General features: G+C 30.3%; 1 protein-coding gene across 3 annotated transcripts in view; it reads left to right on the plus strand.

The window, feature by feature from the left end:
- LOC136984560 (protein kinase C and casein kinase substrate in neurons protein 1-like) overlaps positions 1-15,437 on the plus strand; it is a 65,654-nt gene extending 50,217 nt beyond the window's left edge. For all 3 annotated transcript variants that reach the window (XM_067281603.1, XM_067281604.1, XM_067281602.1), the window contains exons 4-10: positions 2,995-3,132; positions 3,323-3,549; positions 4,521-4,641; positions 6,069-6,176; positions 12,061-12,176; positions 13,776-13,927; positions 14,199-15,437. In XM_067281603.1, coding sequence (XP_067137704.1) covers positions 2,995-3,132; positions 3,323-3,549; positions 4,521-4,641; positions 6,069-6,176; positions 12,061-12,176; positions 13,776-13,927; positions 14,199-14,311 — 975 coding nt within the window. In that variant the 3' untranslated portion in view covers positions 14,312-15,437. The remainder of the gene's footprint in view (positions 1-2,994; positions 3,133-3,322; positions 3,550-4,520; positions 4,642-6,068; positions 6,177-12,060; positions 12,177-13,775; positions 13,928-14,198) is intronic.
- The last annotated feature ends 555 nt before the right edge of the window (positions 15,438-15,992 follow it).

Raw genomic sequence — 15,992 nt, forward strand, 5'->3', positions numbered from 1 at the left:
CATTATGTGACTGTGGAAAGTTTTTAAAATGGTTAGTAGAATCAGTCATATTTTAAAATATAAATCCTAATGCATAATTACCTGCTTATATATATTGCAATTTGTCTACACATCAGAATATAATTATATCTACTCTTCAAACCTAATAACTGGAGTGGTTCCTTTTATAGAGTCGCGAACGTTTTCGATGCCCCTCCTGGGCTCTTCCTCGGGCTCTACCGAATTGGCCGTTACCGTCTGACTGTTACTGTTACCTGTCGTAAAGTTAACTTGTTTGATTTATAGAATATATTAAATTTAAATAATCCAAACATAACGATGAAAGCAATATGAGTTAATAATGAAAAATAAATATAAAGGTACATACATCATAAAATTTTGATGTTTATATTTCAAAAAGGAAGGCTCAAATGGGAAAATACCTTTCTACATTCTTATACTTTTTTCTCAAATAAAAATTTGTCAAGTAAGATTTCTTTAATCGAGAGTATAGTTAACTCTTGGCTAAAGAAATCTTATATTCAATAATAAATGAATGGTTTCAAGAGTTTCTTTTTAGCTTCAGATCCTTTTAAAACAGATTTATAAAGATGTAATGAACTTTTTTAAAGTTGGAAAGATGCCAAATGTTTACTTAACATGAACAATGAATTTTAAACATTAAAAAATTATTGCTAGACTTCTTCACTGTTAAGAACATATAATTAACTTTATTAAATTATTAAAAAAGGATCAGAAGCTGAGGGGAGAGACTTGAAAACATTCATCCATTGTTGAATATACGATAAGTCTTCTTTAGTTGAGGAGTTAATTATAACTTTTAATTAATAGAAGAGAATTAAAAAAGAATGACTCAGTTTTCTGCAATATTTTTCGGCCGTCTTATTTCATATTGTACCATCTATTGCTTTAAAACTATACTTTATAAGTATAATTTAGCACTCAAATATTTGTTTCAAAATTCATTTATTTATGCTTAAACTTAATTAACATGTTAATTAGAATTATTGCTAATATCAAAGTACCAGAATTTCATATACAATAGAATTCATTTTGTTTTTCTGAAGATTTTTGATGATGATATTTTATTTATTCACCCAGAATCTTATTTGTAATATGTGATAAGGATAAATTGTCATTTCTCTTGAAATTTATTAGGTTTTATATGGTATATATATTAAAAATTATTTAAATTTTAGATAACGATAAGTTGAAAATAATGACTTTGTAACATAAAATATTGCAAATTCTTCAATTGGCAGCCAGTGTCGTAACTAGGGCAGTGCCAGTGGTGCCCAGGCACAGGGCGTGGACCCTGGGGGGCATGCAGAAATGACCTGAACCAAGTTTTGAGTCATAGTTTTGGGGCGTAGTTACAGATGCTCACACCGGGTGCATAAAAGGCTAGTTATGGCGCTGTTGGCAGCCAGATGGCCAAAGTGGCAGATTTCAGCTTGTCTTCTGAGGAATATGAATTGGAGATTAGCATTTATTTTGATGTACTGTAATGTGAATCATCTCTAATTTTCAAAAACAAGATTGAAAATCTGGACAAATTTTTATTGAATCTTTTAATTAATAAAAAAATATTTAGAACAATCTAATTCTTATTCATTGTGTGCATACTGTATTGCAAAATAGGATAAAATAACATTATTAACAATGGTATCTTATTTATGACATTAATATATAAAGTTCAAAGAGTCAAAATTTATTATTTGATAAAATGTTTTTCAAGATGATGTTTCATTATCATAAGGATGCTGGGCATCAGATGATAAATTAAAAACCTCACCAGATCCGGTGACAGATTTCAAGCATTAACAAAACATTTCGGGCTCCTTCTAAGCCTTGCTTCAGGTTTTCTGCATTCTATGAATGGAACATGTACAAAAATATCTTGGTTAAATTTAAATTTAAATCACTACATTAACAACTACCCCATGATAGAGTCGAATGTACATCATTACGTTGTGGCTGTCGGCAATTTTATTGTATATTTGTATATTTTATTTTGAATTAATATTAATCTTCCTTCCCGTTTCTTTGTTCTAAATTCCCTCTAGAACCTTCTTTTCTAACCCTTTTGTCCATGGGTAGGATTACCAATTCCACGAAAAAAAGTAGAACAATAGAGGGAGTGCGGCCCTGGGGCCAAATGGACAGGAAAAGAATCAGTCTGGGTGAGGATCTTGAAGAAGTAGGCAGAGAAAAGGCAGTGCTCCAGATCTCGAGAAGAACGATCAGAGGCTGCAAGGTGCCGAGGGATCAAAGAGAATAGACTATGGACAGAAAACTGTTAGGAAAATGACAAAGCCAGAGATAGACAAAGGTCTAAGATAAGAAAAAGGGTCACGAACTAAGGAGAGATCCGAAGTGGTATCCTACGTAAGAGCACATCGAAACGAAAACCCCGGGTATTTCTATTCCTTTCCTTATCCTTTCCTTCCCTCCTAATTTCTCCATTTTCTGTAATTATAAGCTAGTTGTAAGTTAGTTATAAGTTAGTTTGGCCCGTGTTTGATTGTCGTGCATATGAAAATTAACCATTTGGAGGACAAGTATTTAACGCCAATGCACGTAAAAATTCATAAAGTTGTAAATTATGTGGGATGTGATATAAAGAACCTGTTTGGAGAGAATTAAAATACTTTTTGCTGTAGATAATATTAAGTGTTTTTGTTTGTACCATTTCGCTTACGGAATTAAGTACCTCTCATTACGAACATCACAACGTAACTGGGCAGGTGCATTACACTGATTAGAACTATAGATGATAAATTAGAACTGTGTAAACTTTATTAGCAGTAGTGTCTTATTCTTGATGTAAAATGAAGTTGCTAATCAACAAAACTTCTAAAATAATTTCTCAAATGTATAAAGTATTTTCAACAGAACTAAAATTAGTGTCAATGGTATTCATAAGCTAGTTTCCTCCAATTTTAGCTTAAGTTAATCGAATAATTATTTTTGTAATTATTTTTATAATTCCAGGCACAAAAACCATGGGCAAAATTATTGGCAAAGGTAAACAAATGTAAAGTGGATTACCATACTGCATGTAAAAATGAAAAATCAGCCATTAATCAAGAAAGAAATGCAACTGGTGATACATCTTTATCCCCTGATCAAGTAAGAATTGATGTAATTTATCAATGTAAGTGTTTGAAGAGAATATTAGATTTAAAAATGTTTTATATTTTATTAATAAACTACAATATGTTTAATTATGATAGCTTTCGTAGAAATGATTTCTTAGATTACGAACTTAAGATAAATTATTTTAATATTTTAATAATTTTATAACGTTAACTATTTAAAGGTAAAAAAACTTCAGGATCGTGTCACAAAATGTAAAGACGATGTCTTAAGGACCAAGGAGCGTTATCAGCAGGCTCTCGGAGAAATAAATGATTTTAATTCGAAATACATGGAAGATATGATCGTCGTTTTTAATAAATGTCAAGAATTTGAAGAAAAGAGACTTAATTTTTTTAAAGAAATGTTGTTTGGTATTCACGCTTGTCTCAATATATCAACTGATACTGAGTAAATATATAATTTTTTAAATTTTTAATTTAATTTATTTAGTAAATGATATCATGACTAATTGACTTTTTCAGATATACACATTTTTAAAATGTTTATTATCTATTTAATTAATTAATTTATTAAAATATTTATGACTTGCATAGAATTTTATGAATTTGATGTTATTTATAATTTTAAAATTATCGTATTTAATATTTCTGCAGTAACGTATTTTTAATGTTAAACTGAATGATAACTACCTTGGTTTTGTGTGTATAACTAATAGTTATGTGTTTAAAAGACAATTTGAAACAGGTGTGGGCCAAACAATGAGACAAATTATACGTCAATTTTAAATTGCAAGTACCGTCTAATGTCTATCGAGCAATGGCTGCTCCAGATCATGAAGCTGCCATTGCTATATGGTAGTGGCTTATTGCTGCATATAAGTCATTGCTGTCTATATGCACAAAAATACAGTAGTTAAATATAATTTTATGTATATAAACAATATATAAACCTCACTCACTGCGTGCCATATCAGAATATCCTGATGTTAGCGAACACCTGGCGCGGGTTAATAGATGGCTAGTAATGTGCCAAGATGTATCCTGGGGAAAGTTACATTCAGAGTGGTTCCCCGTTGCCTTCTCTGGAGTGCGGTTTATGCGAGGGGAAAGAATGCCTCCTGGGAGGTCTTTTAAGAGAAACTGGCCCCTATTCAGGTGTTACAAATGTGGAGAAAACCTGGAAAACTCCTTGTGGCCAGCTTGTCCGAGCACGGCGCAAACCTGTGACCGATTTTTCAGTGTTTAATGACAGAACCGCTCAGCCACTAGTGGGCATATAAACTTACTGAGATTAAAATTAGTAATCTTACTTATACTCTAATCTTATAATTTGTATAAAAAAAGAAAAATATATACTGCATATACATCTTAAAGCCTGATAATTATTATATTTATTTTTTTAAACTTAATTTTTTTTAGATTACCTCAACTATACGAAGAATATAGACACACAATACAAAATGCAGATGCTGCTAAAGATTTAAAATGGTGGTCAAATAACCACGGAGTTGGAATGGCAATGAATTGGCCACAATTTGAGGTAAGATATATCTAAGTAAATTCATAAAAAACATTTACATAATTTCATTTCTAACCAAAAAGAAAAGTGGGATCAGATTATACGAATTTAATAAAGTTAAGTTTATATTCCTGAATATTTTAATATTTATAATAAATATGTAAATAAATTTTCTTTGATATAATTATAGAATGAATAATAAAAGAACAATATATTTTATATAACAAAATTTTCAATGATATCTAATTAAAACAGTATAAATGCTTTATTACTTTTAAAAATCATTTACCAAATATCCTTAAATAAACAATAGATATTTAAAATAATGATTCTAGTTTTCATTGGCAGAGTTTTTATAAATTATATTAGTTTTTGTTAAGGTAGCTTCTCAAACATAAATCCAATTCAAACTATTCTCTTCGGAACAAAAGCATCGTCGAAAGTCCACCATCACCATCAGAATTATCCATTACCGTCTTGATGATGGATGAATAGTTCAAAATTGGTAAAGTTTTCTCAAAAGCTTTCAGTTTGTATTGGATTTATGTTAATTATATTTTTTGTAATTTTGTAGATTGTAAAATTCCACCTAGTTAGTTAAAGAGAATCCATATTCTGTTCTTGATTCACATTCATAAGTTTAAAATAATTTTCTTGATTTTCTATAGTGTCTTTGATTAAATATTTATACGATATTCAATACTAAAACAATCAGTATTAGCGTAGTAGTGGTAAATGTGTTGTTGTTTCTTAAGGCCAATGCATACAGAGAAAGAAAGACAGCAGTTAGTATTAATGGAAGATTAATTAATCATCTAAGTCAATCGTCAAAATTATCAATTGAAATAGATTGATGTCTTAATTTTGCTACCTATGTATAATAGCCGTTACTCGTCGAAAGCAATGACGTATACCAACTATAATTATTCACTTCTCTCCTTATATAACCACGGTAGCCAAACTGCAGCTAGAAGAGCCACGTACGGCAAGCTGCACGTGACTCCTCTAGACCCTTATTCTGGCTCCCGTATGGTTATACAATATTACATATATGTAATATTGTAAGTAGTATGTCTGAACTTTATAAAAAGAAATTGTATAACTGTACGAGAGCTGCACTAAAGGTCTGGAAGAGCCACATGTTGCTTCCAAGCCACAATTTGGCTACCATGGTTATTTAACAAGAAAATATTTATTGTAAAATTTTGAGACAATATGAATTATATTTATCTGCATATATAAAAAATTATTATCTAAAATTCTAAAACCTATTTTTATAAATATTTTATGAAATCTAATCAGATTGTTGTTGAATTTTTTTTTTAAAAAACATAAATTTTACCCTTCTGTATCTTTTTCTTCTACAGTTTCTTTTCATTCTGCTTTATGATTATTTGTAAGCAATGACTTTGAGTTAATGTTATGCAACCCTGTTACTCTCATCGTAGGAGTACTCCGAGGAATTCCGTGACATCATAGGAAAAAGCAAGAGAGGTGCATTTACTGACAGCGGAATCATGCTTGTTAATCAACAGAAAATCAATGAGGACGTTCCTGTAATGATAATTGTTTATTTCAGGCATACTTATAGCTTCTTCCCTACTTGGCACCTTCCATCTTGGATGCTTTCTAATTTAAAAAAAAAAAAAAAAAAAGAACAATGGCTTTGTATTAAATTAAAAATTCAAGTTTTTATTAATGCTATTTTATCACTCTGAAATTAATAAGCTTTCAGTAGCACTAAGAAACATTCTTAGACTATTTACAATCTAGCTTTAGCTTACATATGTTTTAAAATCAAACATTGGAGTCGCATGTTATTCTATGATTCCAAAACGTGAGAGCTAAAGCTGTACTTGAACATTTCTTGCTTATTAAAAAATTTTTGCTTGCCTTAATTTAGTTGTACTTTTTATTTTTCATTACAACTGTAAGATATGGTATCAAGTTTTAGTGATTTTCGTAATACAGGTATATTTAATATAATAAAACAAAGCGAACAGATTCTAATTTGAGCTTCCCTGTTACAGTTATCAAAAGATGATCATCCAATTTTAGTAAATATCTAGTAAAATATGATGATTAAATTCCATTGATCGACTCTATCATGTTTTAGACGAATTTCAATTTATTTTATTATATCTTAAACTGAATAAAGAAGATAAATTCTCTTATATAAGTTTTCAGTGTAAATATCAATAATTATTTTATGCTAAAAATCACATCGATAAAATTCAAATACCGAGTGAATGATTTGATATCTAAAATGTAATCTAATAAAGCCAATTTCGGTTAATGTTACCTATGGTAGCGAACACGGTAGCTCGTCTCTGAGACAGTGGGGATGCACGTTCTAACCTAATCTAACCTATTCTAATAAATTACCCCTATTCTAATAATTTGGTTGGCAATAATTATGGTAATTTATTAGAATAGGTTAGGTTAGAACGTGCGTCCCCACTGTTTCAGAGACGAGCCGCCACGTTTGCTACCATAGGTAACATTAACCCCAATTTCAAAGCCATTGTTCTTATCTGCACTTTTTCCTTTAACCATTCCTTTAATCTTATTTAAATCCCATACTAATCCATAGGACAGAGGCTTTCAACTAAAATTATAACATCTCCTACCTGAAAATTTCCTTCATTTGAGCTAAAATGGAATAATGAACTTATTCCTGAAAATTAAAATGAACGGCTGTGGTTTATAATAATTAAAATTTGGTGCATTAACAAAACTTTTCTAATGTTAATTATACCTGACTTTAATAATAAATTTTAATATTTGATTATATAAGGTATTATCAGTGGTATAACTATTTCGCTGCGTAGTCAACCACGAAGACCGTGAAGACAAGATTGTGAAACGAGTAACCTTTTGTTGTTTCGGGAGGGTCCTAAAGGTTAGAGCTTGCTCTGGAGTTGAAAATCATAGTTATGCCACTGAACATTATTCTTAATATTAAAATATTTATATCACATATACTTAAGAATTTAAACTACGTAAGCATTCTATGATTTGTTGATATGCAATTATTTATCATAAAATGTTAATTTCAATTACACAATTTTGCAGAAAAGATATTGCTTTTATTCATTTTAGTTTACTGATTGCCATGGCATGTCAAAAAATTATACAGCAGAATAAGTGTGTACTGACTAAGGCTATACCAAAATGTAGCCAGTCTGGTTGTGGGTAACTCGACTGAGGACTTTACAAATAAAAGACACGTGTTGTTGGCAGGAAATAATTTAATAATAGAACAAAGAAATAATTAACAAACAGCTAATGGACTTAACTAATATTCTTAAAAAACTATACAATGCCTTGGCTTATCGACTAAAGATAAGGTAATGCTTGGAATAACAATATTACTAAATTCACTTATTCTAAATTATATACAAATATTTACAGGGTGGCATGCTTGTCGTCGCATTCTCTTAATACAATTATGTTATGAATTTGATATCCTTTGTTCACGAGCACGTGGTCAAACTTACTTAACAAACACGATATATGGTGCCAAGTTAAAGGATTAATCGTCCAGAGGGTTACTCCTAGTTCTTACGTATAAGTTTAATTAAATTTCTTGCCAATTCTCACAAAATCCAGGTCGATGGGGTTTGATTGCCTTCAAGCACACAGTGGTTCGTTCTTCTTTCGTTCTGTTTAATCCTTATCCAGAATCCTCTCTTCTAGTTTCATTCAGATTGGTGCTCGCAGATTCAGTCCAGTCTCCAGAGTCCACGAAGAAAAAAAAGGGGCCCTTCTCACCTATGACATGTGTTTTTATATCCCCCGCCATCCGGGAGCCGTTAATAGGCACGTGACCCCAGTGGTGATAGTCGAAATATTTAACAAAGGGTTCGCTAGCAGAAAATTTTTCCCTAACAATCATCAACAAATAAAATGGAAGTTTTGGCTAGAAATAAATACAATACCTTTTCTTGCGATATATCTAATAATCAGTGACATATTTGGAACGTAAGGGGCCCTGGCCCTGGGCGAAGACCAGGTAACAATAGTATATTATTGATATCGACCTTTGTTTTTTAGGCAGAGAAATTTTTCACCCTGAATAGACAGATGTCATCGTCTCTTGAAATACAATATCCTTTCTATTTCGCTGTCCAAAACCCGACACGTGTTCCACAGCCATCTTGTATTATCTCGTGTGTGTAAGATTGTGGGATCTCTCTTATGACTGGATCTAGTTTCAAGAACTCTCTTGAATCGATCGCGATTAAATCTCGTTTCAGTAAACATTGAAATGATCGAGAGGGATCGCACCAGGCATAGTTCCTGACCTTGCTCACAATCTAGATTGAAATGCTTGGTGCAAACAGGGTATAAGGCTCTAGTTTAGTAGTGTTACAGAGTATAATATATATATTTTAATATATTTTTAAACAGAAACAAAACTACTGAGAAATGTTACGTGTGTTTAACAAGGTTCGGGAAACTGAAAATTTTACCAACGGGTTCGGCCGAACCTGTGCAAACCCGCTGAATATCACCACTGCGTGACCCTCTCTAAACCAATCCACATTCACAACTGTCGTGACCCCGAAAGGTGATACGGAACTTAAAGCAATACAAACGTGTCGCAATCAACAAAAAACCTGATACAATATTAATGAAAAGAAAAAACGGAATGAGTCTACATAAATTACAACTATTAATTTCTTTACAATTACTATAGTGGTGGAGCACTACAAGTGACATAAAATTGTTCTTCAGGTTCCATTTCTTGGATGAAAAATTATGTATAGAGGACAAATTTTTCTGAAAAGGGGAATGATATTATGGGTGTGTTTAAATATAAATAGGACAGTTTTTAAAGCTAAAATGGAGGAAAAGGACATGTTGTCCTCTTAGATATCATATAGGAATTCTATTCTCATAACTCTGGCCCACGCTTGTCTATCATTGCTGCTCTGAATGATTGTTACTCCAGTCCACTTCCTTCATTTTATAATCATGATGTCTTTGAGTGACAGGCCTTCTTTTTTCCTCTATCTTTCCCTGTATAATGATATTTTTTGTTTCTGTGTATCCAAAGTATGCCACTCTTGCACTCTTTATGACCAATGTTTCTAGTTCTCCCAGATTTGCAAAGAGATTTCTAAAATTTGACAAAAATTTTGAAATTCTTCAACTCCGAATTGAAGCTTATTTCTCTCTTTTACTTTCTTGGCTGTTATGTATACATAACAAGGGAAAGTATTGGAATTGTGTCATATTTGACCCCCTGGATTTTTTTGCAAATCTCTACATTTTGAGACCCTGAAAAAGTATTGAAAGTTGGGATTCCCTTTTTTTGTGGATGTGTGTGCATGTGTGTTGGTGTCTGTTTCATTTAATATATTGGGATGGAGTAATGATTAAGAAATAAAATTTGGCATGGTGGCTTGTGTATAAAGGGCTTTAATGCTATAAAATTCTGGTGGTTAAAAGTCGATCTCATAAAAAGTCTGTCATATCTTGTGGGTTTGGTATTATATCAATAAAGTCTAGTTTTATTCCAGTCATCTTTTATGATAAGTCCATTAAGAAGCGACATTATGCTTCAAAACCTTCAATACAGATCTATATTTTTAAAATTTATAATAATTTTTATACAATACTTATATAGTGTCTGATTAACATCATGTATGATTCTTCCTTTTTTCTTTATGATTAATTGTCTTTAACATTAATCAAATGATTTGATTTCTATTATTAGAATCCGCACGAAGATTATTAACTTTACTATTTAATAACTTTTGAAAATTTTAGCATTATTACTATTTTATTTTAATTTTCTGTTCTCTAATTATATAAGTGCCATGGTAAAATTCCGTAATACAGAATGAATAAAAGTAATGATTCAGTAAGTTTAGTTTATTGAAATATTGAGATTTTTTTAAGTATATGTGATAATTTCACCATTCAGTCTTAAAGTTATGGCAGTTAGTGTCCAAAATTATATTGAAGTACACCGGATAAAGTATTAACAAATAACCTTGCACTATTCATAGAACATAAAAACAGAGTTTTAAATTCCTGTAAAGTTTACTTTGAATCGGCTCTTTTGGCTGCATTGAATAACTACACATAAAACTATTAATATATATTATATTGTACCATTAAAACTTTATAACGAATACCATTGATAATAGAACAAAATATTAAGACATTTAACTTCTATTTATTTCCGTAAGTGATAAACCATTACAAAGAATAAAGTTTTATGTTTTACTTAAGGTATTTGTTAAGAAAGATTCTCAAACGTAATTCCAATTCAAGCTGCTTTTATCAGAGTGGAAATTTTGGGTTAATGTTACCTACAGTAGCAAACATGGCGGCTCGTCTCTGAACAGTGGGACGCACGTTCTAACCTAACCTAATCTATTCTAATAATTTGGTTGGCAATAATTATGGTAATTTTAAATAATTATGGTAATTTATTAGAATAGGTTAGGTTAGGTTAGGTTAGGTTAGAACACATGCATCCCCACTGTTTCAGAGACGAGCCGCCATGTTCACTACCATAGGTAACATTAACTGAAATTTTTTAGAAAACTCAAGTGGCGACGAATGTTCCGTATATGTTGAACATCTGTCGTCAGAAGTTAACGAGAGAAATAAAGGCTGAAAGAATAAATAAAAATAGGGATAATCCTTGTGACTATTTTTCCTGAAACACAAATATGAAAGCTAACACATACAGTAAGAACTATGTCAACTTATTGTGTTTCTTGCAGCTAATGTCAGCTTCTTGTGATGGAAGATAGTTTCATTATCAAGATCCTGAAACATCATTAAGAATCCATCTCTTGTGATGACATAAGCATGCCAAAAGAGTTTGTATAGCAATGCAGGCATCTGTGATGGGATCTTGGCTCTGATGAGAGCCAAAGATTAGTTTATTTTATTTATTTTGCTAACTCTAGGTATTAATAAATCATATCTGGAAAATAACATGCATGCAATTTACAAAAAACTTCTGGAATTCAAACGATCCACAATTGTGTGATTAGCATATTGTAACAATGCAGTGTGTTAAGTAAATAATGTAAATAAATGGATGAAAGAGACGTTACAATATTCTGAAGATGATCTAAGATAATGAATTTCCTATTGACAAATATAAGATTATAATTTTAATGTGCCCATTTTAATATTGATGAAACACCAATAAATTAAAAAAAAATAAATTAAACTATATATATATATATATATATATATATATTAAATATATATATATATTATATATATATATATATATTTAATATTTCAGACTGAATGGATTAAAAATAAAATTCGAATTTATTAAAATAATTGAAGAAAATTAATTTTTTGATATATTGACAAAGCGATTTTCAGTTAACTTAATATTTGTATTAAGAATATAAAGAATTTATTTGTCATTCCATTTGTTTCACTTCAATATTACAGGAATTCATTCCAGAATTACAGAATTCTAAAAAAGAAAAGAGAGATTCTGATTCCGACATCATTAAAAATAACAAGGAGAAAACTAAAAATTCAACAAAAAGTCATTCGGTTAACTCGTAAGTATATGTTTCATTCATATTCTATAGAATTTGCGTGGAAATTTGTGTTTAATGGATTTAGAAAACAAGTTTATATCTCGGTATAAATTTAATTAAATTTAATTCAATAGTCATTACTAAAAAAATAGATGGAATGTGTTATTTTAATTAAAGAAGTTAGTAGGAATTTTTAATTTATAATGAAATAAGTTTATCTTACATGCTTCTAAATTGTTGATGTGCGAAATTTAATAAAAGATGCCTTCTGAAAATTAGAGAATTTAATTTATTATTAAAAATGTCTCCATACAAAAACTGCTCTATTCGTGTCGATAAATAAACATGAATTTCCTGACCTGTTAAAATCCTTTTCAAAGGATAAAATTCACAAAAAAATGAAACACATTTAAAATTAAACTACAACTGAACTAGTCTCAAATGTTTCCAGTTTAAAAGCAGGCAATTTGTTCTGTTTTTGAAGTTATTAAAGAATAATGATACCTCGGTTTTTGTCAATACTTCATCCAAAAACAATCAGCAAAATCCAAAACTGACGAAACCAAGGCACTTATTTCCATATAAATCAATGTAAATCCAATTAATTCATTCTAGACACTCCAAAATACATACCAAAAACACATTTTATACAGAATTAATATAGCACTAAATACTAAAAGCAATAAGAAATTAACATAAAAGACTAATTAGCATAAAGATAAAAGCATTAAGATGAAAGATAAGATAATTAGCATTAAGATGAAAGCAATGGAATTGTTCAGCTAGACACGCAGGGTAATGTCTTGTCTTGTAGAAGCTAGTTGGACACGAGGTTCTAGCCTTTGTCGCCCTGTGGTAAAGTGTGATGTAATTGTCATGTAATAGTAGTTGTATGTGTTTATGGTGGTCGTATTGAGGGGAATAATGTTTTCTGGAAATTCCGTTTAAGGGTAACTGGCCCCTATTCAGGCATTACAGACATGGAGAAAACCCGGAAAACTTCACATGGCCAGCCCGCCCTAGTGAAGTGTGAACCCACGACCGAACTCCCAGTGTTTGTGGAATGGAATCATTGGCCAATGGAGGGCCGTCACAGGGTAATGTTCACACAACGAGAAATAACACCACACTGCGCAGGAAAACGCATGGGTCGCTTTTTGTTTTTGCAAAATTAGCAGCAAGGTCACGTGAGCATGCTGATGAAATCTGAGGCAATCGACGAAAACCGAGACAAATTTTTCGCGAAAAAATCAACAAAAACTGAAACCAAGGATAACCGAAGTCAACGAAAACCGAGGTATTACTGTATTTTGTTTATTTGAAGCTCAAGTTTGTAGAGTTAATGAATATTCAGTTCGTCTCTGTTATCACAAAATCCCATGGTTGTATTAAATTTTAAGACAGGTAATAACTAGTAAATACCAGTTAACTTTAAATAAACAAGCAGGATATCCATTTAATATGGAAGAAAACATTGCTAATGTGAGTTTTTGTAGTTTGTAAGCTTGTTTATTTAAATTTTAAAATATTTGGCTTTTAGAAAATAAATTCTATAAATTTCTGCATTATGAAAATCTGAATTACTCAATTTTATAGCATTATATATTCTTTTTAATCAAGTAATGGACAGCAAGATCACACATCTTACGATGACGACGAATGGGACGAATACTGTAACGATGCATTGGTAGATAATGGCGAACCGGGAGTCCCAGTGAAAGCTCTCTACGAATACACGGCAACGGAAGCAGACGAGTTATCATTTAAACAAGGTAGGCCGAATTAGGAATTATTTTGTCATTGTTAAATAATAAATTTAGATTTATTATAACATAATTAGAAGTTAAGAGTTCTTTTAATTGGAATCAAAAATATTTAGATTGTTCTCTAGAGTCGGAGATTAAGAGAAGACAGAATTGGATAAAAGTATAATGTAAAATTATAAATTTAGATTCTAAATGACGAGAATAAATTACAATTGAAACTCAAAATAAAAATATTAAATTCTAGAACTAATCCGCCCGACTGTTTCTTCTCGTTTAGGAGACGTATTTGAAAAATTAGAGGACGAAGACGATCAAGGATGGTGCAAGGGACGCAAAGATGGAAAAATCGGATTGTATCCGGCAAATTACGTCGAATTAGTTCACAATTAATATTAATCAAGAAACAATATTATAAATATATAATATAACAGAAACATATATACACAGTATATATGTATGAATGAAAGAAAAAATTTGATTTATTCATTGTGCCAATGTTTATTGTTAAGTATGACTATTGATGCTTGACTATTATACAAAAAGTTCACATTTATGTGAATGAGTGGAAAAGTACGTTTAATTTAAATGTGTTTGGTTTTTGTGTACAGTTGTCCCGACGTAACGATTCGATAATTTCAGTTTTCACAACATTTTAATTTCACGTTTCCAAGACACGCCTTTTCAATCAACATCAAAGGTAATATTCTGTCGTTTCTATTTTCGTCTACATAGAAGGTAGGAATTATATTATCAATCTGCTTGAAATAAATATAACAAAAAATCAAATCAAAATAATTAAGCAATTAAAATATAATCTTAACAAAAGATTTATTGAAAGATATTGTTTTAAATATCACTGTAATATATATCCGATTACTACTTGTCTAGATATATCAATATTTAACGTATATAACTCCTTCAATTTATGTAATTATTTTGTATTAAGCATCGTAGATGTGCTCGAATGAGAGATCATTTTTAAATTTGTGAAAATATTTTAACATTTATATCTTTCAAAACAAATCAGGAAATTTTTGATGACGACAATACGGCGGAGTCTTGATTATCCGGCATAAACGTTAATAGTAGCAGTTCGGATAACACAAACGTACGAAATTTGAGCCGCATTTGGAAGTAAATTGTTAGTATCAGTAATGTAATAAAATTAAAACCTTCATTTACTTGTTTTCCACGCTATGTGCAATGTATACTCTAAGAAAACAAGTAAAAGTAAGGCATTTAGAAAGGAAGAATATTACTGTTTGATGCTTTCACGTAGTTCTAAACTGTACGGATTTCAGTCAAAAACATTTTTCAAAATTTCTAGAGCAAAAAAGACGAGAAAAAACCGTTCAAGATAATCAGAAACTGGATAATCAGGACTCTACTGTAATTTAAAATAACTTGCATTATAAATTCACAGGTAAAGACGTAATTTATATTAATTGTAACAAGATTACTAATTTACGTATTTTAAAATTTTTGATAATTTAGTCAGTTACAAAAGAATTTTACATTGAAGTAACAGAACAGAAAAAACAAACTGTTTTTTATAATTTTGTTGTGCACCATTTGAAAATATGCTCTTTTAATATAAAAAAGAAACGAAACAAAGTCAATCCTAAACCAGTTTCCAATATTTCAATTTTTCACAAATAAAATAATAAAAATACACTTTCTATTGCTCACGTTAATAAAATTTTAGAAATAATTTTACAATAAATAAAATAAATAAATAAAGTACAAATCTCAAAATCTTATATTTCTCGTAAAGAAAAATGATTACGAGACGCTTCTTAAAAATGTTTTAATTTTTTATTGTTCGATTTAATTTTTTTAATTAAAAAATATATTTATCATCATTTACATTACTTTCCGGGATATAATTTAATTGTAAGTCGAGTATTCTTTGCGTCGGTAAGATGAATAATTGATTTATATATATGCAAGATCAAACTGGAACAGTATAATCTTATGTGCCAAACTTCTAAACATTAAAATATGTACAGATCGTTTCACATATCTTGACCGAGCAATGCATTTTACGTGGGGCTCTGGAAGTTTTAAAACA

This window comes from Centruroides vittatus, unplaced genomic scaffold (assembly GCF_030686945.1).
Source record: "Centruroides vittatus isolate TY-2023 unplaced genomic scaffold, ASM3068694v2 contig_923, whole genome shotgun sequence".
Lineage (NCBI taxonomy): Eukaryota > Metazoa > Arthropoda > Arachnida > Scorpiones > Buthidae > Centruroides > Centruroides vittatus.